Raw genomic sequence first — 26,433 nt, 5'->3', positions numbered from 1 at the left:
GTGTACCGACTTTCAAAAGTTTTGCTATATAGATCAGTTTATGAAAACATTTTGTTAATAATTTTCTTTAAAATAACAATGTGACAACGATTTTAACGCCAAGGGCATCAAACCTATGTAATTGTTTAAATATTACTTGCTATCATAGCATTCTTATAAAAAAATATAGTTAAACAACTTTAAACGCAATCCCTTCGGCGCACAACATTAAATTTATTTAGGAAAATATTCAGCGCGATCCGATTTAAATGTGGGTGTTACAAAGGTGAATGCACATAATGCGGTATGTGGTGTGTATTTACATTTAACTGGGCGACAAAGGAAAACAAAATCGCGTGTCCGTTCGGTCTGCTCGCTAGCCATCGCACCATAAATTGAGCAGATATATTTCGCATGTATATTGTCTCATTGAACAGGTCGTATCAAAAATAAATGGCAGAACCCAAAACGAACTCAAACCCATAAAAATCTTATCCTTCTTCATCCCAGAGAGGTGGGTCAGTTCCGATGACAGACTTGGACTTGGAGTTTGGACTTGGACTTGGTGAGAGAACGCCCGGCCTACAGCATGCCGAACCCCTTCGAGTAGTTGATGGCTTTCATCAGGCGCTCCTCCAACTTCTCTCGGCTACTGTACTCGGGCAGGAGCAGCACGTTGAAGCAGGTGTGCGAGGTAGGCAGCCGGTCGCTATCCGGACCGTGTCTTGTGATCAGCAGCCGCAGGCACTTCAGCCCGCCCACCGGAACACGCGCCGATCCTGTCGTGAATTCGAGCAGCTTTCGTTTTGATTCATGGGGCATCGCATGCACAATGCTCCAGAAATCCTGGATGATCTGAGTCTCATCCGTGTAGCCGCCCTCGTACTCCGTCGAGTTCTCAAGTTCCACGAAGTCGAACTCCTTCAAAGGATTTTGATTAAGACGAGTCATTCAGCTACTAGATGCAGCTCAACTCACCCTGCTGCCGCAGACCAGCATCTCGATCTCCTCGGGTCGGAAGAGCAGCTTCAGGGGCGACTCGTCCGTGACCATTTCGAAGCCCTTGCGGAAGGCATTGAACTGCTGCTGAATATTCGTATTCAGGAGGAAGTCACTGTACAGGTTAACAAACAGCTGCTTGTTGTGCTGCCCCACCAGCACCTCCTTGCCATTCGGCACCAGTTCGTGCTCCACCATTTCGCCGAAGACGTTGCTATAGCTGATTTTGAAGGTCTGGTCGAACACCTCCTCCATGTCCTGGCCCTGGTAGTCCATCATGGACTTCAGACTTTTGTACAGCGTCGGACTCCAGTCGTTGAGATCCGCAAAGGTGCCGCAATAGCCCATTAGCTTGCGGTAGACCACCATGGGGAAGTTAACGGCCAGGATCACGTTGTTATATATCGCCAGGCCAATAATTATCCCTATCAGAGTGAACTGAGCTCCGTTCTCGAAGGGTGTGGCGTTGAACCTGGAAGTGGGGAGAATTATATATTCTTTTCGATAGAGTGTAAACCAGCTTCGGTCCCTACCACATATTGTTGGTTTCCTCCTGCTGTATAAACATTCCAAAAGCGGGATTAAAAATCTCCTCCACGATCAGCTGGAAGAACTCTTTGGATACGCCACCTTCATCGATGCCCTGTTCTCCGACGAACTCCACCACCAACTGCTTCTTGAGATCCTTGGGATTGCTCATGGCCACCAGTTCCAGCTGGAAAACAAGTGATATGTTAGGAATCAATTTACTAAAATGGATATGTAAGTACACACCCCGATGAGCGCATCGTTGATGAGTTGGTCCCTGCGCACAGTCAGCTTAAGATCGGGGCGGGGAGTGCCGTCCTGCCCTTCCTGGCCGAAGTTGTTGAGCATTGAGTAGAGCGAGGTGTAGCGCTCGCTGTACATCCTCATCCGGCTGTCGTAGTACAAGGCATCTACTTTCGTGGCCGGCGTGAGGATAAAGGCGTACAGCATGAAGGAAAAATAGTTGGTTTGTCCGGAGCCTATCTCGCTTTCCATAGCCAGAGTCTTGTAGGAGAGGTAGTCGTGGTGCATCTGGATGTTCTCACTCAGCGCCTCGTTGTAGAACTCCTCCAGTGGCACTAGTGGCCTGCGGCAATCTATAGCCGACACCTGCAGCGCTTTTTCCAACTGATCCTCGGCGAACTTTGGCATGTGCGGCTGGAGCACCGAGTTGTAGGCGAACAGGTCGTCCTCCACTGCTGCACTGCCGGATGCCGAGGTGGCCGCCGTTTCCGTACGATCCTCCAGCGGCACGCGGCAAGACGGTAGCTCCAGTTCGCTTGCCAGGATGTTGGCGTAAAAAACGATCTGCATAAGACGAACGACCAATTAGATGTGCACACTTCCAAGCTGTTTCTTAAAACGTATGTGAATTACCTTCAAAACTTTGGTCACGCTGATAATGGACCCATTTTCGCGCATGGATTCCTCGTCCAGGAGCACCTGTAACGTAATTTGCTGCTGGCAGGCAGCCACCAACGCGTGAAGCTGATCCGAACAATGGGCCGCCCAAATCCTGGCCAGACGCGCCTGTGCCGGCACTGGCATGGACGCTGCCGCATGACACAGCTTCGGGAGCACCCTGTCCAGATAGTCCATGTCTACCACACTGTTGTTGGCTAAGGAAAAGTACATTTGTAAATCAATGAACTTATTCAGATTTACAATAACTCACTATTGGTGGCCAGGTCGAAGCAGATGACCAGGCAATGAATGACCTTCTCCCAATCGGGGCGCATGTAGTGCACCCATTCCGCCATTTGGATAACGCTGCTGGTCAGCTTGTCTGTGATGGCACGCCTTTGGCAGCCGAATAGGAGACGCTGCACACGGCGCAGTCCTGGCAAATCCACCTGCGTGTCGCTGCTTCGGGACAAATCCTCCTCCTCCGTTGTCTCCTCCTCCGTTGTCTGTGGTTGTCTCATCGGCACGTCATCGTCCTCTTCCTCGGGCTCCGCCTCCGTTTCAGCTTCTGGCCCTGCACAAGCGTTAGCTGCTACTTCGTCGGTTGCCTCCCCATCTTCCACCTGCTGTGTACTGTCCTCGTCTTTGTCGTGTTCACCCTCTAAGGTTCGTAGCTGCTCTTTGTTTAAAGCCTCCGGTGGGTTGTCCAGCAGCTCCTGGAGGCTACTGGAAGCCACTGATTCTGCGCTGCGTATGAAGCTCTTGCTCAGTCTATCCACACTGGAGAATACATCGCCGATGGCATGGCAAATCCTGTCGTAACTGTCCGCTGCTCTGCACTGCTCGTAAAGAGCCATCAGGCTGTTGGCATCCAGGCTCTGAACGGGCGGCAGGGTGGGTGTACAAGGTTCCGAGTCGCCGGAAGAGGGATCAACGCCGCCGAGATCCAGCTGCGGCGCACTCTTCGGGCTGGAAACCGCCACTACCGCGGCAGCTGGCACACTCTGCGACTGTCTGCTGGTGGTCGTGGTGGTGCTGGCGGAGGTAATGGTGCTCGTCGAGCTGCCGCTACTGCTGCTACTGCTGTCGTTGGGCGACAGCATGTCCACGTCCTGGGGACTAAATGGAGGGGTTAGTGGATCTGCCTAGGTTCAGTGGGTTGTAGCAAGTCAGGACAGCCAAATTTTAACAAAATTGCATTTAAATCTGCATAGAATTCAGTTTGCGTAGTACATAAATTGATGGTCAACTAGGATGTTAGAACAGCACAAAAACAAAGGACTAGAACCCAGGAAACTATTTTAAATTAGCTTACATCTTCACATTTCGAGACATCAGTGGACACTATACAATATTCATTTAATTTTATGAATCCTATTGGTTTCTCCTGCACTGCCTAACCAAAACTGCTGTATAATCTCGACTTGGCACAACCCACTTGTGGGTGTAGGATTCTCACCTGCTGGCCGCCGATGTGGACGGCTCGCAGAGCTGTGCATCCTGTGAGAAGAGCTGCAGGGCCCGGGCGGCCACCTCGTTGGGCGTCATGGGCGCCACCTTGCCGCTGGAGGCGCAGTTGGCGTTGGTGCAGTGGGCGTTCCCACAGCCGGATTGCAGTTGGTGGAAGTATCGCTGGATCAGGCTGCGCACCGCCGAACGCTTCATTTCGGGCGTGGCACGACCGCCCGCTGTTCCAGCTGCAGATCCCGATGCACTGGTGGGCAGAAAGGGGTCATTGGAATGCCGCAGTTCAGATAAAACAAGTCAATCACCTGGAAACACCTGGCAGATGCTGCTCCTCCTCGCCGCCGCCGCCTCCGCTCATCTTCGCTGAAATCTGCGTAGTTCACGCCCCCACCGCCGCCGCCCCGTTCTTTGTTTGCCGAATCGTATTGTGCCCCACGCGCAAAAAAAAGGGTGCAAAAAAATCGATGTTGATGTCCCTTTTTTGTGTCGCTGTGACCTTAAATTCTCAAGTTGCCGTGCTCTGCCGCTGTCTTTGCCTCTGCCGCTGCCTATGCTGGCCGCGCATCGAGCTCTGAAAGCCGCCTTCCTTACGATACGATATCTATCATAAATAACTCAACGATTCATCACTACAATTTGACAATTTTGACTTAAGAACGCAAGTGTTTTTCAAAAACGCAGGGGCAAAGCAATATTGAAAATCATCAGCGGCCAGTGTGCAAAACGCGCTTTGCGGCAGTGTTGGGCAGCGCTCGGCGCGGTATCGCCGGGTCTATCGATACATTGCGGTTCTTATTTTGAATAACCGAAGGCTGAATTTTATGCAAAAATAAATTTCAAATCAGTGGAAAAATTCATACCAATAAATATTAAAAATAAAACCCCGTTGTATTTTCACTAATTTTCTTAGCGAGCAGCACTTGTAATTTTTTATTGAATTAAATTTTTTATACAATAGGACATCTTTTCTATTGAATCCAAGGGTTAAAATTCATATTTAATACCTTTATTTTCATTTTAAATTAAAGATCTTGATGTAACTATAAATGTGCTAATGCAGTTGCTCGTTTTCAAGATATTCGAAAAAGGCAATCGCCCTCGAAAAAAATATATGTAAAGATTTTTACTATCGGCTCAAGTTTTTGCAATAAAGCGGGATTTATTATTTTAAAGCAGTTCGTTTTGGAATCTTTTTCAATAATAATGCTCGTTACTAGTAGAGTAAATGGCTGTAGTATCGGTTATTTAACAAAATACTAACATAAACAAAAAGAGGTTTTTTTTAAAATTATTATTTTAAATATTGATATTTTCCGCCAAATTATCCCAACTCTACTGAGTTCCAACTCAATATTCAAATTTCGATAGGCTATCTGGCGACCAGTATTACAAAACACCCGCGGTTCTTATCAGCTGTCAACTTAGGAAACAAATAACACCTCCTGCTATCGGACCTATCGTTCTTCGATAACAAGAAAAAAGAAAAATAAAACGCAGGAGGAAAATACTGGATTCCGCAGCCGGAGGCCTTGAAATGAGTTAATCCGCCCAGCAGGAGGACCCCAATCCGATAACCGAGATGACGGAACAAGAGGATTTGGCCAGTGGCGGAGGCAGTGCATCCACGGCGTCCGGGAACAATTGCCAGAACCAGCTGCAGCAATGCGTGCGTGGAAATGTCACCTGGGAATTGTTGCCCGTGCACCTGCGTTCCGTTCTGCACAACAATCAGCGCGACTACGAGAAGTTCGTCTTTAACTACAGTTTGAAGAACCAGCTAAGATTCCGGGGCAACCTGGCCGCCAAGGTGTTTCGCCGGGAGCAACGATACTACGAGCTGTTGGTCCAGAAGAGCATCAATGGCTTGGGTGCATTTCCGTACCACCTGGCCGACATCGTCACCAAGGGCCTGAGGGTCACGCCCTTTAACTATTATCTGGATGTACTGGGCCAGCTTCTCCGAAGCGATAAAAGCTATGACACATTGCCCAACTTCACGGCAGCCGACTGCTTGCGCGTTCTGGGCATTGGTCGCAACGAGTACCTGGCCCTCATCAGCGATCTAAAGACCCACACGCCACGCTCTTTGATCTTCGGCTCGCGGCCCAATCCGCTGGACTTCCTGCCGCGCTTTCCCGTGCGCATCCACATCGAGCCCTGGTGGCGATTGGACATTGGCTATGTCCTGGAAGCGGACATCCGGTATCTAACGCCCGCCGAGAGGGGCCTGCTGGATGACCTCATTGATTTTGGAGCCCAGCCGGCTGGCAAATGCGACCACGAGGTGGTGCACAGCCTGTACAGGAAGGGTCTGATCTATTTGGATGTACCCATCAGCGGGGAGGACAGGATATCCATTCCACCGCTGCGCAACTTCGTGATGAACCGCGTGAGTGGGGATTACTTCGAGAATCTGCTGTACAAGATCTTTGTCAGCGCGGACGAACACATGACCATTTCCGAGCTGGCGCACATGCTGCAACTGGAACTGGACAGCGTTAAGCAGGCCATTTCCTTCATCTGCCGGCTAGGATTCGCCCATCGGAAGCAAGATCATTTGAATCAGTCAAATCATTCCAGCTGGGAGGGATACAACCAGGAGCAGATGCCCGAAACGCCACAGATAACGCCGTTGAATTACAACCTACATGCTAGTAGCAGCTTCGAATTAGACCAGAGCCCCAAGTCTCCGAAAACGCCCAAGGACAAGGATAAGGACAGCAGTTCGATAGGCTATCTGTCCTCGGATGGCAACACCAGTGACTTTAGCTTTGCCAATCTGAATACCACACCCCAGGAAAGGATGAACAACAGCGATGAACAGGAGCTGAGCTCCGAGCTGGAAACAGAAGATCTGACCACCACAAAGCAGGCTGCTACATTGGCTCCGATTGTAGCAACTGCTCTGCCAAAGAGCGGTAAGAGAGTGGGCTTCCTCTTCGACTCCACGCTCACCGCCTTCCTTATGATGGGTAACCTTTCACCGGGCTTGAAAAACCATGCGGTGACCATGTTCGAGGTGGGCAAGTTATGCGAGGAAAGCTTGGACAGCTTTCTGGCCGAACTGGAGCAAGTTTCGCTGCTGGATGCCGAGGGCGAAGGCGACGTCTCGCGCTACTTTGCACATGCCGTCATTCTCCGCTCCACCATTTGCTCACTTCGGCATTTGCTGCCAGGTGGCCTGGATCTGCTGCGACTCGAGTGTCTGGAGGGTTTGGACAGGCAGACAAGAGATCGCGTTCTGGAGAAGAAGTACAAGTTCATCATAGCCGCCTCGCCGTTGACGGCAGCACTAAGTCACACATTTAGCATTCCCTACTTTGGCCAATTCCTGCGTAGCTCCGATGTGGCGCCCATGTGGAGCAAGCTATTCTACAATCATATCACAGGTATGGGTTAATATTATTTGTCATTACAAAAGTTATTTTTCTGAAATATTTCTATACTAAGGCTATGGACCTCCGAGTTTGCTTCTTTGCCGGGGAACTGTTCTGAAAACCTTGCCACGTTTATTCCTGGGCTACGGCAAACTGCTGGTGAACATCTTGCACTCCGACTCGTACGTGCTGAACTCTGAGAATTTCCGCAACCTGAACGATCAGCTCAAAAACGGTTGTGTGCTGCTCCAGGGCTATGGAATCCGCACAGTCGGAGAGCTTCACTACGAATCATTTCCGTTCCAGCCTACGGACACACGCCAAGCTAAGTGGGCTGCCCATCGAGCCGTCCGCAAGCTGGCCAACCTTTTGGACCTACGCCAGCAGTGCGGCTATATTACATTCCTGAATACTGGAGTGCCGGATCTCGGCTGCGAAGATTACGAGCTGCAGGTACGATTAAAGCCGGCTCAGCGCCAGAAACGCTCATCGATCGCAGCGCCCAGCAAACCGAACCATGTGCCAAGTAACGAGGTGACCAGCTTTCAACTCAAGAGCCCCGATGAGAACCACTTTGCGACCACGCCGGAACATGGTCCTGCGAACGAGTTTACCTCTCCGGATTGTAGCCAAGTGCTGGCCAGCGAACTGGCCAAGTGCAGCAGTCGAGCCGATCTGGTGTCGCAGAGTTCGGTGGAGATACCGATGGCACTGGAGGAGATTTCTCCCTCGGTGGAGGAAGAGGAGGATGCCACTGAGGAGTGGACCCTGCTGGACGTTAGTTTTGGCGTACCACTCTTCGATGTGGACACCAACACAAGGATTTGCGAGCAGCTGGTCCAAGGACTATGCAGTGACGCGAATCTGGAGGCATTGCCCGCGGCCGCCAGCCAGGCGCAGATTCTTTTCCTAGACTTTGTGCGGCAGTGCCTGTACTTCGAAGATGATCCTGCAAGGCAGTCAGTGCAGGCAGCCAGGCCACTTCCTCACCCAAGGATCAATCTGGCCTTCGAGAACGGGCACGTGGGCCATTGGAACGGCCGCTAGAGAGCCCCCGCATCGATGCATTCCCAGAGTATTCCGTATATTCTTTACTTTCCCAGTTACTTATCAGTTTGTAAACAGTAGGCGGACCGATATATAAGCTAACAGATCTATATTTATATATACGTATATATAACCGCTACCGCATTCACGTATGCTACCCATCAGCCAAGTCAGCATCGCAGTCTGAAAGTTTGCGTTCGTTTTTTGTTAGTTTTGTAAGCTCCCTGGGGAGACAGAAAGATAAAGATTGGCTTTGTGCCCTCCAAACATATACACATGCATAGCTAACATACCGATACAACTATTATTGTATTTCTGAATAAATGCAATTTTAAAACTTATGTATGTATAACAACCGTACTGCAAAACGACTGTAAAATAATTTGAAAATTTTGATTTTGTGTTAGAAGTAACCCATGTATATCCACAATCGGTTATCAACATGTTGCTTTATGTTATCTATTGATAGCTTCAGCCCCATAAGCAAGCACTATGGTTACTCACTCCTTCCATTGAATACATTTTCCGAACGCGCCCGTTTCCAACATTTTGTGGGTTACGTAGGAATTTTATAAAAATCAAACATTTTATAGCAAAGGGAAATGCTTTGCATGGTTTCAGGAGCATCGGTTTCAAAAATGCATTAATTTTATTTTCTAATATCTTTATTGAATATTCGTGCTTTCGAATTCAACGGTTACCCTCAATATAACAGGATTCAATAAGATCTTTAAAATTACCTTTTTTTATTATAGTTATTTAAAATCAAAATACCATTAAAGCCCACGGTTATAATGCTTTAAAAAAAACTTTTAAATTAAATAAACTTTCATACGAAATAAAATACAGTATATAAATACTGAAAATCCAATCGAAAATCCACTTATGTATACCAAATTATATATACCTTTCAGTATATAAATACCGAAAATCCCAGCAAAAGTGCTTGGCAAAATTGCCTAAAAGCGTAGTATTCAAGCAACAACAACGGCACAACAAACGAAAAAGTTTGCGATTCCAGGCGCTGTTTTTTTTGCTTCGTCCAGCAAGTAAATAATCCACCATAAAACCCATTGATTGTGTGAATATAAAGAACAGCTCATCGAGCCGAAAATAGTGCAATTGAAATGGTGAAAAGTGAAAAATAAGCTGTGAAAAGCGAACGCGAAACAAGTGCACCAATTGAAAGGGGCGAGAAAAAATTGGTGGGGCAGCAAATGCCAATACAATACACGCAGAGAGAGGGAGGAAATGTTCTCTCTCTCTTGTTATCATTTGCGCGGCAATTGTTTTTGTTTCGCCCATTTGACCATCTGACAGTTGTCCAGTCTTCCAAATTCCTCCTTTGGTGAATTAAATTGCCCATTTCAACGGAAACTGAAGTTAGTTCACCTGTTCGCGCGAAAATCGAGAGTGATCGCAAGTGTTCGTTTTAAAAATAGCGCTAAGCGTCGCCATTTGAAGGCCACCTGTCGAGTGCACTGCCTGCGGATATTTGTGCCCAGTGAAGCGTGAATCTGCAGAAAGCGATTCATTCGCTGTATTATCTGATTTGTGTTTGTTTTCTGGTCTGTTCTGTGTTATTCAACGGGTTAATTATCTTCTGGCCAGGCCAAAACAATCAATGGGAGAGCCAAAAAGAGCGAAGAGAGAGATGAGAAAGGAGAGGGCTGCCAGCTCTCTGTAGTTTTGTCTTTGGTTTGAAGACTTTCCACCAATAACCTTGTTTAGCACCTAATTGGGTGCTGAGTCTAACCAAGAAAGCCATCTGTATTTATTTTAGTCTTGGCATTGAATTATGTTTTTTAAAAAGAAAAGTTCACTGTCTAGATTCAAAGCGACAACCCTGAAATGCTCGGCAACTCCCAGCTGTTTGCTTACTCTCCTTTTTTCTCTCTCCAAAAGCAAATACTTTGCTGGAGAGCTTCCTGCCAAGCTATTTTCAAGCCAGGTTTGGCTATTTTCCTACTGGAAAACACCAAGTAAATTAATGTGTTTTTGAAACATCATTAGACATTGGACAGCTAGCATAGCAATTTTTTACTTTTGATAAATTACTTTAAAATATATGTAGACACTTTAGGTCTTCAAATTACTTTTTTCGATTTCTACACCATTTTTGTAATCAAGTTGATATTCCTTCGCTTAAAGCCTGAACATTAATGCATTGGATTTACAAATAACATATCCGCATTTAATCAATTTCTGGCTTTTTAGTAGCCAGCTATGGCCAGTAGATGGCAACACTGCTGTGCGCTCTCCATTGTATTGTTGTCGCGTGCTCGCTCCCTCTCTCTCCGCTCTCGCGTCACTTTTGGCCTGGCCAACAGCTCACGCACACCTGCGACGCTCATTCTTGACTGAATTGCCGTGAGTAAGCGTTGGTCTGAAAGGCGAACGCGTGTCGCGAGTCGGAAAATCGAGACAAAGATAAAGAAAAGTTCATTATCAACTGCAGAAGGAACAACGGAAAATAAAGCCGCCGAGCAAGTGAAAATCGAAAGGAATATGCCAGCGAGAAGTCCAATTGGACCGACCCTGCCCTTGAAAGTGTGTATGTGCTGGCCGCAAACGCCAGAGCCCTTGTGTGCGCGTGTGTGTGCGTGTGCCTCCAAAAGTGTTCAATGTAAAAATAAAATATCCGATTAGGTTCTCGAGCACAACAAAAGCAACCTTGAAAAGGCAGCCAAGAATCTGCCTTTCTGCGTTTCGGCTATTTTTACGCATGTAGAAATGCCCGAACGGTTTTCCAAGTGTCCAATCGGAAAACTCGCGTCGCACAATTGGAAATTCCTTGGTCATTTACCTATTCGACGTGTCGCACTGCTTCCGTTTTCGTTTGGGGCGTGATCTCGCATCCTCAAGCGGAGAACTAAAAGGGTTTTCCGTCCTTTAAAGTACAGCTGCGGTCAAAATAATAGTAGCTCCCTGTCAAAAATCCATAAAAAGCTATAAGTAGATACATTTTCATTAAACTTTTGTATCAAGGAAACTTAGCAATGTTTACAAATTGAATCTTTTAAGAGTTTCCAAGTTAATAACTACATTTTTCTTGCAATCTATCAAAGTTAAATGGAAGTTTTAGCCATTTTCATTAAGGAACTATATTATTCTTTAAATAGCCACCTTATCAGCCACTTGACCACTATTACGGCGACCACAGCTAATGCCCTTTTCACACCTCCGCTCGCCAGGTAAAAAGCAACCCACTGGAATTCACTGCACGCACAAAACGACATTAGAACGCAGCAGGATGTGGAAAGCGTAGTGGCAGCAAGGCAGCGGACAGCAGACAGCACGCAACGAAGGCCGGAAAATCGGGGAAATGCCTAGCTAATTAATTAGCTAAGTAGGCAGAGAACAGCGGCGAAAATAGGCGTACCTCCTGAACCAACAATAAACTCCGATTTGTTGCAAAATTTATACCCAGCCAGGGCTCGAGATGACATCATACGCGAATGACACCACGACTTCGGCGGCAGCGGCGACATCAGCTGGCGCAGTGGAGGCAGCAGCCGCAACAGCAGCCGCCGCCGCCCCCCAGTCAGCTGTGGGGGGCGTGGCGGCCACTGCAGCTGCTGATTCATCCAAAGTCAAGAGCCGCGACAACTTGTCCATCGGCCGCACACACTACGGCGACGAGGATGGCAACAGCAGCGACGGACGCGAAAAGACCGACACAACGCCGGAGAACATCAAGAAAATCGCCGAGATCATGGACAGTCCGGATGGCACGACCTCGGCCCACTCGCCCATCCCCTCGCCCCGCCACGTGCAGCTCAGGAACCCCGTGAATCCCGGCTTCGTGGGCCTCGGCGCCGCCATCGACGAGTCCTGCGGCAAGTTCTGCCTTGGCAAGCCGCCACCATCGCCGGCCGAGAAAGGTGAGATACATGGAAAAGTACAGTTTAAGCTTAAGTATGTAGATCTTTTAAAGGCTGAATTTGTGGCTGGAAGTTAGGAACTACCTTTCAAAAGATACTTCACCGCTCTATCCCTTTAACTTATGCAAAATTCCTACAAACTAACATAATAAATAAGTATTTGCCGCACATGGCATTGGAAATTCCAAGGATAAATTCCTTATTATTATGCAATTCGAAAATAATTTTACATTTTGTTGGGTTTTTTTGTAAATGCCAGTCTTGAGTGGATAATGACAAAGTAAATTCATATGGGGTCTGCTAGCCAAACAAACATTTTTTATCTATGAATAGCTAATTTTCTGAAAAAACGGAAACCTTGAAAAATGTGTTTTAGCTTTCACTTACAACAATTGATAACAAGTTCGTAGGACCAATTGATATTTTTAACCATATAAGGTTTAGTTTTGAACCCTTTGTACAACTTTGTGTTAGCATTTTAGAGAAATTATTTTTATAAAGTAAAAATGTATGAGTTATTAATGTTTATTAAAAATCGGTTTTAAAAATTGTCCAAGTCCCAATAACTAGAACAAATAAATTTTACATTTTTTTTTGGACTTGAAGAACTTTTAACCTTTCAAAAATCGTGAATATCCAAAGAGTTAATCATTGTACAAACTGTTTTTTGAAGTCCTTTTAAAAACAGGGCTGTTTTAGCTTAAATTACCTTATTTGAAATGCTAAATACTCAAGTTACAGAAGTCGGTGCGATAAGGCAGCAACCGCAAACCGGCGACAATTGATGGCTAATTCAACCATGGAGTTGTTGCTCCGGCTTTTGTCGTTCCAGGCTGCGGCCTGTCTTTGCTTTTTCTTTTTCCCCTGTTAATTTGAATTTTTAATGAAGTTATTTTGCCGAGTCTGTGGCCACGACTAAGCGCAAATATTTATTGCAATAGTCATGCCTGGCACTCACAAACACACCGAAACACACACCCGCAAACACACCTCGGCTATGTTGCTGCTCAGATTGGCACAGTGGGCCGAGTGGGCTCGGAAAGCGAGTTCTCGATTCTGGTTCCGAGAAAGTGGAACGAGATCAATAGCCCGCGAAAGCAGTGACATCAGCTTGTGCTGCCTTTTGTATTCATGGCCATATGACACCAAACTAAGAAGTTGCCAATCCTGAAATGCGCAAATAATGTTCTTCTTTTGGAGAGTCCGGAAATACTTCTTTCAAATATTTTGTTGCACTCTTAAAAACAATTTTGTTTAATTTTATTAAGCGATATTTTGCACCGTGACTAGGTATAATCACTTTTAAAAATAAGTAAGAAGTGTTTACTTGAAACATGTGGAGTTTATACATTGCCTTTGTTTAGTTGCATAATGACTTCGACTACAAAGTATTAGGAACAACTAAAAATAGAAGCAAATAAAAATGGATTTATTTTTCTAAAGTCCAATGTTTACAAATCCAAAACATTTATTTCTTTCTTTGTTATGTTGGTTCTCAAGTGTTGCAATTAAACAACTTTAACACCACGTGTTCAATATTTTGAATGAAATTTGTGAATATAAATTTGGCTGTTGCCCAAAATTAAAATTGAAAAAAAGATCAAGCACTTGAAGCTAAAATATCAGCAAGACATTTTAAACCTTTTCGACCTTCATTATAAAGACAAAAGGCGTTATAAATATTATTGCTTTGAATGCAAATTTTCAGACAAGGCACTATTAAAGCTTTTGAGGTAAACAACTTTCGTGGTTCGGATTAAAATTCAACAGCCCAAAACATATTTTAACGAATATTTAAGTTCTGTTTACGTTTTCATTAAGCGATTTGCGCACTCGAGTGCTTGCATTCCTTTGTTTTCTGTTAAGTGATTCTGATTAATATTGGCCAGTCTGGCATTCAGACAAGCGGCCTGGATCGGATCGCAGTAACCTCCGATCGATCAACGCCCCAGCCGGTGGCTGAGTCATCCGCTTCCACATCCAGATACTCGGTCGCAAATCTGTCTCACTGTTGGATTTTTTGGTTGCGTGCAAGGAATGAAAATGAGTGAGATAATGACGGTGACTGTCATAATTGTGTAAGGTTGGCAAGCGTTTCGAAAAGAAACCAAAACTGATAAACCTTGCGAAAGGGGAGATTTATGAAAAACAAATCGTCGCACTTGAACAGGGGTAATCAAGGGAAGAGGGGACCTGGGAACTTATGTTTTCATTCAAGTGGCGTTGACAATGAGAGTCGAAGTGTGAAACCACTCTGCAAATAGGGTATTATGTCATTTCTAAACTGTTTTAATGCACTGCGATGACGAAGGTTTTTGAAAGTAACTTATTTTGAAATGGGGGAGTTTTGAATATAAATGGTTTCCTCCTTCACATTGGTTAAAAGTTATAAATGAATACGTATTATATCAAAACATTGATTGATGTGCATAACGCAATTGGAACATTTCCACTCTGGTCACGTGCTACTTTCTTCATAGAATACATTTTCGCATTACGTGTGTATTTTCATTACGTCTCACTTTTGCACATTCCAATCCAATATAAATTTGAGGCAATAATTCTTGGCAAACACCCAAGAATCAAACAGATTCAGAACAAATCTCTTGGTTCTGGCCTTGTTCCCAAATTGATAATCATTTGGGCATGCTTAATTAGTGGTGTTATTTAATTTGTGGGCTCTTGAACGCATTGTCAAGAAACGTCTTTAAAATATTTAAAAAATGTTGTATCATTATGTTTTTGTCCAAAATATAATTAGTCTAATGTGTCAGCAAATCTAAAATAGGAAATTGGGGTATTTTAATGTCATCTGTGATTTATAGATTTTTAAAAGCGGTTCAACTCAACCACATAGATAAACATTTTCTAGTCGTCGGTCCATATTTATGGTCGAGATCTAATGGACTTCAGATACACATAATTGCTCTCAAGCAAGATTGGAAAATATAAAATATTATTGAACTACTTCCCAACAATTTTCTTCTTCAACTCGAGCACCCCAACATCTCAAGTATATAATATTAAACGCCCCGTAAAAGCCAAACAATCGCCGATAACAAGGCGCAACAAATGGCCGCCAGTCGATGACCTCATTCGCAGATGACAGATGATGATGATCAGCGATGGCTTTCTCTGGTGTCGCGGAGCAGAAAAAATATAAATAAATTGTTATAGCATTTATTTAAATGTGAGAACCTAACCCCCTCGAACGGCAACCAAATCGAAGTGGAACCAAAGACCCCACACCGAAATACATAATTTAGTAGCAGGCCTGATTGATCGCCGATGACGTAAGCCCAAATGCAATTAGCGAAACCAATTGGTAGCGTGAGAGATTTTGTTATCGATTTCCGCTTTGCATTCGCCCGATTACGATTGTCTCGACTGCACATTGGCCAACCGAAATTTGGTTAGTGAAAAGCAAATGATCCCAAATCAGCAGGCGGTCACACAATTTCCTCTGCTCGACTTTCCCAAAACAGCAACAATGGCAGCCAGCTGACCGACAAAAAGAGGAAAAGTAATATATATATTTTGTTTTATTTATTGCGAAAAGTAAAAGCGACTACACAACGGCTCCCAAATAAAGCCGAGCAAAACCCAACAAAAGACTTTTAAACGAGCTCTGGCACTACTACTCGACATACGGTCTGCGGCAACGGCCAGTAGCAATAATAAAGGCAATAATACCCGACATTTGTGTTGTGCCAACAGTTTTCAATTGTTGGCCCATAGAAAACTTGGCGCAAAAAGGCAGGGTACGGAGCCCAGCGATAACTCGATAGAAGACATTTTATGGCCATGCACAGTGGGCAGCGTAATTGCCGCTAGTCAGTCGTTGCCCATTGCGGTCTATTGTCTATCGCCGATTGCTGCGCTCTGCGGAGGGGCCTGTACTTCCTGCCAAATTAGATTGCAAATTTTGTGATCCAACAAGCGGGTAATGTCGTTCTAGTTTCGAGCCAAATTGGAACTTCCTCGGCCTTCTTGCACTCCTCTGGACCGGTTTTTTTTATCATTATCCAGCAAAGTTAACAAGTTCTTACTGTAAAGATCTGTAATCTGGGGAACTTTTGAATGCGTTAGCCAATAATATGAGGTTGGCAACCTGATATGCTCTATTAAATATTAACAGTGGATCCATTTTGCCTTATGACTTAACGACAAAGATATACTAGTCCTACATTTATAAATCTTCTTTTATTGTTTGTAAATTAAGAATAGTATTTAATAAATCATTGGAACATTTAATATTTCAATCTTAAGCTAAATGACAATGACAAAAATAATGCTTTTAAATACCGGAAATAAGAAGAATTGAGAACAAGGAAAATATGCACAACATTTCCCTTTTTGATTCCGACTGAACAGCTACATCTGAGGTTGATATCTGAGACCCTTGCTTGGGGTACAATTACAGTAACAAGTTAATTTGTGCCAATCAAAACGATCTCTAAGCATTAATGTGGAAACTTTTCTGCTGGCTATGAATATAATATTTAAAGATAGGCACTGCAATTTTCTGCAGCAATGAACATGATGCAAAGCACCAATTACAAAGTTTTAAACACAAGCTTTTCATATATTAAGAAGATATGTATCTCTGTATCTAATTTAATTTCACACCTAAGCTAATAACAATACATTATCACCTTGACTCCTTATTTAATTGCACATCAAACTCATAATAATGGCTAGCCAAAAAATACACTTTGGTTCGTGACCGAAAACTTGCTTAAAATAAGGCTGTGAAATCTATGGTAAACGTGGCTGTGGTGTTTGAAACACATCTTCATGGCTAACGAAACGGAAGTTGCACGGCCAGTAAAGTTTGGCGGAGCGTAAAAGCAATGTGGGTCTGCCCCGCGGAACACCCCCATTCTCAGGCAGAGAAAAACCTGCAATTGACCGAAATCACCGAACTCTAACCTTCACTTGCCGGGCGGCTGACCGCCTTATATAGAGTACATACGTGTAGAGCTACCCATCCATAGATCACGATTCTGAGAGGCGGCCCCCTAGATGGTCTCCCACCTCTCTACCGTGTTTGTGAGCTTGTGCTTGTGCCACTTCGCGTGGCAGAGCTGAAAGCAAATTGTTCGATTTTCTTTTTCCCTGCTTCGGGCGCGGAAACGTGTAGAAACTGTCTGCGGAAGCGGTGAGGGATCTCCCCGGGCTGCAGGTGGGCGTTTCGGGGCCCTTGAATAGGGCGAACTTGGTGGAAGCAATACCTCGACTTTGTCATCCGGGATGCAGCTTGATTACCAGCTTCCTTATTTGTCTGGGGCTGGAACATCCAGATCACAGATGTTACTCGGTGGCAGTTTATTATGAACGTGTTCCCCAAATTTGCCAGTCCTATGCTTAAATTAATGGAATCGATCCGTATTTGATCAACAAGTTAATAATCATATTTTTCTTTCTATTTCATATTTTCTAAACGTAATATAATTTTGTGTATTAAGGAGAATGTTTGGTGTAAAATAACTTAATTAGCTTTACAAAAAACATCTCCCTTATTGTCTTGAAGCTCAAACATCTAGACACAGATGTTACTCAGTTCCCTAACATTCTCAATGGAATTAATTTTGTTTCTAAAATTGGGCTTTTTGATTAATTGGTTTGATCCATATTTGGTTAACAAGTTAAACATTTTTGCAAAATTTGGTTAATTCGTAATTAATATTGGTTATTATTTTATGATAAATATATTTTAATTTGTTTAATACAGACTTTTACATGTTTTCTCTAATAGAATTTATAAAATATTTTCTTTTTACCACACCCACTGAGAACCGCTCCTGAGTCGCTACATTTTGTTGCACCTCCTCCAGCTCCTAACTCGACCGCTTGCCACTTCAGTTGCGATCAGTTGAGTTCAGTTTAATTTACGCCAAGAGCTTAGTTTCGTTTTCACCGCTTAAACGCTAATAATAAAAGTAATAATAGGCAATAATAACTGTAAATAAATGCTAATTTAATTGTGTGTCTGTTGCCTCTTCTCTTCTGTTCCATTGCAGCGGCGGCCCAGAGCAGAGCGAACCCGCAACACGGCACTCCACCCGGCAACAGCCACAGCCACAGCCACAGTAGAAGCCACTCCAACCATAAACCGGCTGGCGATGAGGAGGAGAACTCGAGCGAGTCGAATGCCACCACGAAGGCATCGCTGGCCTTCACCATTGATCATTTCGATGCCTCGGAGAACGATTCTGCGGCTCAGGCGGCGCGCTACAAGAACATGATGGAGCGCATCCAGAGTCGCCACAAGCGCGGTGCTTCCATGTCCAAGCTGGAGACGGACAAGGACACCACCACGGCCACCTCGACCAGCGGACGGCAGTCGCAGAGGAGCAGCCTGGATGCGGGCAGCAGCATGGCGGACGACGTCTCCTCCCTCACGGCGGCCACGCCCAGCAGCGAGCAGGCACCTCCGGTGCAGGTGAAGATGCGGGTGCGGGACCGCAGTGCCTCGCGGGTGAGAGACGCCTCCAAGCGGCACAGCTGGTCGCCGCGGAGTTCTGCCAATGCGCCCGAACCAAGTGCGCCTGCCCCGAGGCTCACCAGTCGATCCAAGCTGCCACCTCCGCCAGCGGCGACCAAGGGAACCTCTAATCTGGTGGCCAATCGCACGGCCAATCAGTTCACACCCCGCTCCACCGCCATGCAGCTGGCCCTGCGCCAGGTGGAGATGCTCTGTCCACAGCCGCCTCTAGCGGATTGCAAGCCACTGGCCGAAAACGACGCTGTCAGCGAGGCGGGCACCTACACCCTCGACGGGGATAACTACACGGAGGAGCAGAAGGATCTCATGAACATCGATAGGAACGGAAAGGGGCCGGCTGCCAAGCAGCGACCCAAACAGCTGCCAGTGAAGTCGAGCCGGGGCGGCAATGTGCTGGAGGTGAACTACTACCATGAGACGCCGCTGCAGGAGCAGCTACCTCAGCAACTGCCAGCCCAGAGGAGCTCCACAGGTGAGGAAAGCTACTGATGATTCTTGGCTAACAAATAGTATAAACATATATGGCCTACTTTCTGCAGGTGCCTATCTGGATCAACTCAAGAGTCGCGTGCTGCGTCAGCAGGTGCCCCTGTCGCCTCCCACTCCTCCGTCGCCGGCCGCGGACATGGGCTGCTTCACCAGTGTGACCACCAGCGGAGTGCTGGCCAAGCAGCGGGCCCTGGACACCCATCCCAAGCTCACGCGCCACTCGCACAGCTTGTCCACCTCGCAGATCGACAGCTCCGAGTACGTGAGCAACGAGGCTAAACTGAGGCACACGCAGGCCCTGTCCGGATCGGCCACCGATCGCCAGAAGGCCGAGTACCGCCTGAATGTGTTCACCACCAGCACCAATCAGCAGCACCAGTTGCCGGAGACTCGCACCACGCCCACACAGAGCTCGGAGGCCGCCCTCCTGCAGACGGCGCAGACCAAGCAGGACTGGATCCAGGAGTGGGCGCGCAATGCCCGAGCCAGGAGCTTGGCGCAGGATGTGAGTGGCACCACTGCCAATCGGCGGAAGCAGCAGCAGCAGGCCCAAGCGCAGGCACAGGTGAGATGGTGATGCCGACCGGTTGGCCAACGGTATTTGATAAATGATTTTATGGAAAAACACCAATTGAATATTCAAATCTTGTCCGGCTAGTTTGGCAGTCAGTGAGTCACCATTAGATTCTTTGAGGATCTCATTCAAAGTTAGGCTCCATAACCCAATGTATTTAAATGTCTGGATTTTGAGACTTTGAAGATTTCATTTTATATTCATAATACGAACCCTCATTTGAATTGGATTAAAATTGGGCTAATAAATGCCTCACCAAAGCTCACCAAAGCTCACCAAGCTCAAACTACGAATAGATTTTTTAGCCAGCGTTGTTTACCTCATCCCATTAACGAGTGAAGATTAGATTGCTAATATGATGACTCATCAAAGTCAGTTTGTGATCATTTGGCTTGGCAGACTTGAAGTATGAGATTCTCTTCTTAATTAATGTTATTGTACAATAAGAATTGATTGGTAGAACTGACCCAGTGTTGGCCTTAAAAAAAAACTTGCAGCTCAAACTGGTTGGGTGTGAATTTGTGATTCACAAAAAAAATGTTTTTAGTCCATTTATAAATTTATAATTTTATTTTACTGTAAAAACAACCTTTTTTACAATTTTAATTTGTTGCCTCTTACCAATTTTTACTCAAATTTAAAATATTTTACATATCCTTGACATTTGCCGTAAATGTGTACACAATGTAAACACACATATAGCTCAGACTCAAACCCATGACTAAACGATAACAAAAATAAAGCACACTTTTATGGGCATCTATAAAAAGATTTGTTTAACTATATTTTCACACCACTTTATACAAATTAAAGCACATCTTTAAGAAAATATACATATGTAATCCATTGGTCATCAGTGATTATTCGAATTACCAAGTATTCATGTCATTATAATGATATCTCCTCTCCTTTTAGCAACTGATGACCCGGAGCTACAACTGCTCGGATACGGGTGGCGATTCCCTGACGGATGACAGCCTAAGTCTGTACAACCAGCAGCAGCGCCAGTACGCGGCGGCAGCCAAACTCAATCGCAGTCTGGCGGAGCGGTACCGCCTGCTGGGCGACTGTGACTACGCCAGCGATCCGGCGTTGTGCAGCCACGGCGGCGGAGGCAATGGGGGACAGGTGCTGGAGCCGGGCTACAAGCCGCCCAAGAGTCCCAGCAAGATTCCCTCGCCGCTGCACACGCTGGGACGTGCGCGCAGTGCCAGTCGCTCGCGTCCACCCACGGATGCCTACTTGGAGCACACAGCTGCGGCCATCAACAACCTGCAGCAGTCGCTTTCACGCAGGAGCTCGGTTAAATCGCCGGCCCATAGTAGTCCGCAGCACAGCCTGGAATCGGGAATGGGCGCAGGAGCAGGCGGTGGCTATAGACGATCTCCGCTCCACCGGGCGCTCATGACCAGCAGCATCAACGAGGCGCAGCTGCAGTTGCTCACCAGCGGCGAGTATCTTCTAAAGCAATTGCGTCGCCGCAAGAACTCCCTCGAGTACGATCCTGGCCAGGAAGTAGACCAGGTTGAGCCAGCTGGTGCCCCATTGTCGCCGCTGCGTCGATCGAGTAGCTTCCAGCAGCAGCAGGGACAGCAGCCTGTGCGTCAGGCGCGTCCCAATTTCCAGAACCTCTACACACCGCCCGCTGCCCGCCACGCCCACGCCCTGAGCACCGTTCAGCAGCAGCAGTTGAAGAAGTCCGCCAGCAGCAATAACTTCGAGCAAGCATACAGCGACTACGACAACGAGTTGCAGTACTACATAAACGACGAGGATGAAATGGGCACCACCGGGGCCTACTACTCCAGCAACGAGGAGGAGGAGGCCGAGGAGAACCACGAGAGCCAAGGCTCCGTGCCGCTGAGCAACACGCGCATGAACAAGGCTCTGCTGATGCGGATCGAAAGGAGCAAACAAAGGGTGGCCGGAACACAGGCTCCGGCCAAACCCACCTCAGCACCGGCGGGAAAGCTGAGCCTGGTACAAAGTGGAGCTGGTGTGGTGGCCTGTCCCAATACTCCCGAAATGCCGCGGCGGGGAATCAAGAGTGCTCCGAGGGTAGCTCCCGGGTCCGGCAATCGAAACACCCGGCAGTCTATGCCCAGGGAAACAAGCCTCAGTCGACTGGCGCAACAGGTGCCCAGTTCCTTGGCCAATGCCAAGAAGCAGCTGCTCCAAACCGCAAATGCTGGCGTCAACTCAAATGCTAGGGAACAGCGTGTGCAACCCAAGTACCTGGACATCTCCAAGTACAAGTCGGCGCAGTCCAACAATTTCCTGCGCAAGAACGATGCCAAGAGCACGCTGAAGCCGGCAGATCAAATGAAACGAAGTCCCAGTGCCTCCTCCATGGGTTTGAGCCGCGGCGAGGGCACGAGGGCCAGTAACCGGAGTGTGCGCAGCGCTGCCTCGGCGATGAACACCAGTACTACCTCGCTGGGTGGCGGAAATCCGGGATCACGAAACTCGTCAGCCATGCGTCGCGATGCCTCAGGTGGGAAAACTATTAGTTTGTTTAAAACTTCAAGAAATCTAAAATTCCATGTGCATTCCATCAGTTAACAAGCAGAAGGAGGCTGAAATGGCCATGTGGAAGCGTCGATCCACTTATGATCCCATGAAGGCGGCCGCCGAGGATCGCCGCAAGAAGGAAGAAGCGCGACGTGCACAAAGCGAAGCTCAGAGACAGATCAACGATGAGGTCGATGAAATGCCCTTTGAGAGGTAATTCATTGGTCGTTAGTTTCAATACCCCTTTAATAAAAAGATCTACCTAGGTAACTTTTAATGTGTTTAACCTTGTGTTTATAGATCTAGAAACATTTTTAAAACACAACGTATTGCGTAGGAGCAAAAATGTTTAAGTGATTTATTAGCTTAAAATCTGTACTCAGGTTATCTCTTTCTTCTTGTTATTTTCTAAGCCTATTATATCTTAATCTTTTTGGCAGATTGAGAATCTTGTCCATTGAAGAATTCATTTAGAAGGTATACACTGATAAAATAAAATCTGTACTTTTAGCAACGTATAGCATAATTTAGATCCGGCATAGATATATATATACGAATATTATACGAAACTAGCTTAGCTATTTAGCTCTAAGTCCTGATCTTAGGAACTATATTTAACTTCATAGGTCTCCTTCTTCGATACACTATTCTATAGTTATTTTACACATACTTTTAATGTCTGCCTTTGATTTGTAACCTTTATTTTGGTTCTTTTATTAGCTTAAGGTTGTGGGTAATATCGCGGCTAGAGGTAAAGGTGCGTTCTGGACATAGACAAATACTTTAGCTGTAATCCAACTATCTCTCATGACTCACCCCTAGTTGAAACTTATAATTTCTCATTAAACTTAAGTAGAGCCCAAAAACGAGTTCAGTACTGAATTCGTAACGTAACACCGCTCAGTGTAATCGGATGAGTAGGAACTAAGTCGTAAATGATCCAGCATTCTGTATTTATGATTTCGCTAATTGATTTCTTCTCTTTTAATTTCTGTACACCCCAACACTCAACACCACCACTACCAACCAACACTACGAAAAAATGCCATAAAAATCGGTAGGCCATCGCGCTCCCACTTCCGCCGTGGACAGTTATGACCAACGGATGGTGTGCTAGTAACCGATTTCTGAGCCATCAGTCCGCACGTAAACATTCAGTTGACTATCTTTCCACGAAACCAAATTGAAAAACCACATACTTTCCACTACGAAAACATGCCACACGATCTAACACGGTGCAAGCAGCAGCGGCAGCAGCAGATTGTATCACTAGGATGCGATTCTAGTGCCAAATACAGTCCCCCAATCGAACCGAACAACGATCACTTTGAGAGTGGATCTATCGTGCATAGTATCCGCAGAAAATACGATTTTCCAAAGCAACGACAACTAGAAACCAATATATTATAGTGACAGCCAGCCCGAAGCCGATTGTGCGCTATCATTGCCCATGTAATACAGAATTCTTTAAGAAACAGTCGTAGTTTTACTGTTGAATATTATATGCATTAATATCAATCATTTCGTTGTTGTTCGCCGTTGTGCAATTGTCTCGACCAATTTGTTTGTTCGTCAGTTCGTTAGTTACTTGTCTTGTGCGGCTTCATTTGATTTTGTTTGGCTGAGCAATGAATTCGACCAATAAACTGCTCTCGAAGATTGAAAACTAACCGCATCGATTCTAACTCCGTATAAGAGGGGATTCCCGAGACTGATTTGCCGTTGGTTATTCGATAAAATAATCCAAAAGGCAACAGTCGACGAAATCACTACAATAATCTGCATTAGTAGCTCATTAGGGAAATTGGAAATGTGGATTAACCATTGATTGTGGTGCTTTTTGAAAATATTTTAGGTTTAACTTCGTTATGAAAGCAATTAACTAGCCTAACTGAATTTCTGTTTAAAAGTGACAACCTGTTGACGAGCCCATTTTTTGTGCTTTTTAAATTACTTTTATTTATCTGTAGGAAAGTCCCAACTGCAGCCACTGAGACAATCCATTGTTAAACCACAATTGTCAGTTTCCGGATCTTTCAAAATTTAAAAACCCTACGTTTGCTCTGGCGAAGAATCTTCATTACTTTGTAAATTGCTGCAACCTACTTACCTACTTAACCAACCATATAGTATACATTTTTAGTTAACATTTCTCAAATGGTTTTGCAAAGTGTACAAATGTTTGTTCTGTTTAAAGCCTAACCGACATCACATTTAACATGCCACCCCCTAACCAACCTAACCACGGAACCCGCTAACCTCACATAAGCCAGTCAGTAGACCAAGCTAACACCTAGACAACGATTAAAAGCTTTCTTAGAACTCGCTAGAATAAAACTCACCTGAGATCGAGAAAGAACACATCCATCCAAATTGTTTGCATTTCGATTTGTGCATATAGAAATATTAATATTATTTGTATTCAAAGTTAACTAAAATATTAATAAATGTGTTTTCCGCATACAGTGTGCTGCGCCCAGCCAACAATTTGACCATCACGAGCGGGGCCAACAGCTACAGCCCGCGAAACTCCGTGGAAAACGACGCCTGGACGCTTGGTGAGTCCTCAGAGTTCGGGGAGTACCCCGATGACTACGACGAGAACGATGAGGTGGAAGGCGACGAGGAGGTCGACTACGTGGGCCAGGATTCCGACGACGTTTTTGAGGCGGACTCCGGCGAGGCTGCGATCCAGGGCGCACAGTAGGCCACCTTACACAATACGCAAACCAGCAACAGTGATAAATAATTCGATATATACATAACTATATATATGTATAACATATTGTATTCTTAACGATTGATGATGCGACGTAGGCATACCCCTTACCAGAGTTGATAAAATATCATTAATAGATTAGCTGACATGATTTTCCCCAGGCTTGTTGAACTTATTTGAATGGAGTTTATAATTTGAAAACCGAAAATCATCGAATAATCCAATAAACTGAATATGCTAAAGTTACTCACTGCTGATCTGTCCAATTGCCATAGCAGAAACGTTTTTTAAATGTTCAAACTAGGGAAGTTCTAAACTAAACATTCAAAAATCATCTGCTTGAGCTTCTTTAAAGGCTAAGATTCAAAATTATTTTTCAACTTATGGAATATGTTTCGAATAGATATTCTAACAATGTCGGCTATGGTGCAATGACTTTAAGATAATTGAAAAAATACTCAGATGTATTCTTGGCTGAGAGAAGGGTTAGAAGGAGAACGACTTTAAGCCGAGCCGAAATGACTGCAATCAAGTGCTAAACGAAACAATGTAATTTTAAGAATTGCTGACCCAAAAGATCGGGCAAACTGACCAAGAGGAATTGAATTGTTTGGTAATGTGAGCTAAATTGAATAAGTTCGAAACCAGCCCTTTCTTTGCCCAAATGCGATTACTGGGAGCAGGCCAAGGAATTAAATTGTTTTCGGTACGAATTTGTAGTTACTCATGTACGAACTCATGTCTGTAGGTTTTTATATATACACATTTGCGAACACTCGATGGAAAGTAGGAGGGCACAACAAATTACGATACGGTCTAGTTTTATATTTGCCTACAACACACTAGCTGAGTACGTCTTATACAGACCTAGATTAGTACTATATAAATGGAGCATATGTGGTATTCGCTTTTAAACCAACCAAATTGTAACATATTTATCATTTGCAACAGAATAATGTCAACTATATTGCAGTGGTGGCGGTGTCCATATAGCAACTGCTCCCTGGATATCAGTGGATTTGAGTTACTTTTAACAACCATCTATTGTATCTTTACAGCAGCCGGTATTTTTAATATTAATCCAAATGCCCAAGTCAGCCTAAGCAATAGACAATATACTATAAACAAAGACTTTTTCTGAACAGTTTCAAATGTCCAACAAAAGGTTCCAGGAGCAGTTGCCCGGTTTTAAAAATGATTATTTAATACGAGTATATATTTTAAAATAATTAAATTGTAATGCAAGAACACTAAACATCAGCTGTCTAAAACATTTTTAAAATTTGTATATTTTAAGTATTTAAAGAAAGCATTGTTTTTCGTAGTGTCCTATTTCTTGTTATTTTATTTCTCCAATAATTTTAGATAACCAAAATAAACGATGACAAAAATAAACAAATTTGAAGGAACAGAAGTGTTGTTTGGATTAAAATAATTTTTCGGGTTCA

The 26,433-nt window shown here is 45.0% G+C and overlaps 3 protein-coding genes across 5 annotated transcripts; 2 read left to right on the top strand and 1 right to left on the bottom strand.

Moving 5' to 3' along the window:
- Positions 1-193: 193 nt before the first annotated feature.
- Positions 194-4,600, bottom strand: LOC108028645 (ubiquitin-protein ligase E3A). The gene is made up of 8 exons (XM_017100569.3): positions 4,182-4,600; positions 3,869-4,123; positions 2,681-3,528; positions 2,383-2,624; positions 1,753-2,313; positions 1,512-1,693; positions 958-1,450; positions 194-900 (listed from the first exon to the last, which is right to left on the bottom strand). The coding sequence occupies exons 1-8, from the start codon at positions 4,232-4,234 to the stop codon at positions 562-564; spliced, it is 2,973 nt and encodes a 990-aa protein (XP_016956058.1). The 5' UTR covers positions 4,235-4,600; the 3' UTR covers positions 194-561.
- Positions 4,601-5,313: 713 nt separating this feature from the next.
- LOC108028644 (protein FAM91A1) lies at positions 5,314-8,641 on the top strand. Its single transcript, XM_017100568.3, has 2 exons — positions 5,314-7,265; positions 7,327-8,641. The coding sequence occupies exons 1-2, from the start codon at positions 5,456-5,458 to the stop codon at positions 8,298-8,300; spliced, it is 2,784 nt and encodes a 927-aa protein (XP_016956057.1). The 5' UTR covers positions 5,314-5,455; the 3' UTR covers positions 8,301-8,641.
- Positions 8,642-9,267: 626 nt separating this feature from the next.
- Positions 9,268-26,399, top strand: LOC108028351 (uncharacterized). 3 transcript variants are annotated; one of them, XR_001768385.3, is made up of 8 exons: positions 9,268-9,349; positions 11,495-12,184; positions 18,208-19,164; positions 19,232-19,746; positions 20,671-22,249; positions 22,314-22,479; positions 23,328-23,718; positions 24,733-24,881. XR_001768385.3 is itself a non-coding variant. In XM_017100105.3 (7 exons), the coding sequence occupies exons 2-7, from the start codon at positions 11,743-11,745 to the stop codon at positions 24,971-24,973; spliced, it is 3,900 nt and encodes a 1,299-aa protein (XP_016955594.1). In that variant the 5' UTR covers positions 9,268-9,349; positions 11,495-11,742; the 3' UTR covers positions 24,974-26,399. The 3 variants fall into 3 exon arrangements, 2 of the variants coding, with proteins under 2 accessions (XP_016955594.1, XP_016955596.1); XM_017100105.3 differs by lacking the exon at positions 23,328-23,718 and having other exon boundaries at positions 24,733-26,399; XM_017100107.3 differs by lacking the exons at positions 9,268-9,349; positions 23,328-23,718 and adding an exon at positions 10,649-10,850 and having other exon boundaries at positions 24,733-26,399.
- The last annotated feature ends 34 nt before the right edge of the window (positions 26,400-26,433 follow it).

Source organism: Drosophila biarmipes, chromosome 3L (assembly GCF_025231255.1).
Source record: "Drosophila biarmipes strain raj3 chromosome 3L, RU_DBia_V1.1, whole genome shotgun sequence".
Lineage (NCBI taxonomy): Eukaryota > Metazoa > Arthropoda > Insecta > Diptera > Drosophilidae > Drosophila > Drosophila biarmipes.
The sequence above is the reverse complement of the archived record's forward strand: the minus strand, read 5'-3'. Positions and strand labels throughout refer to the sequence as shown.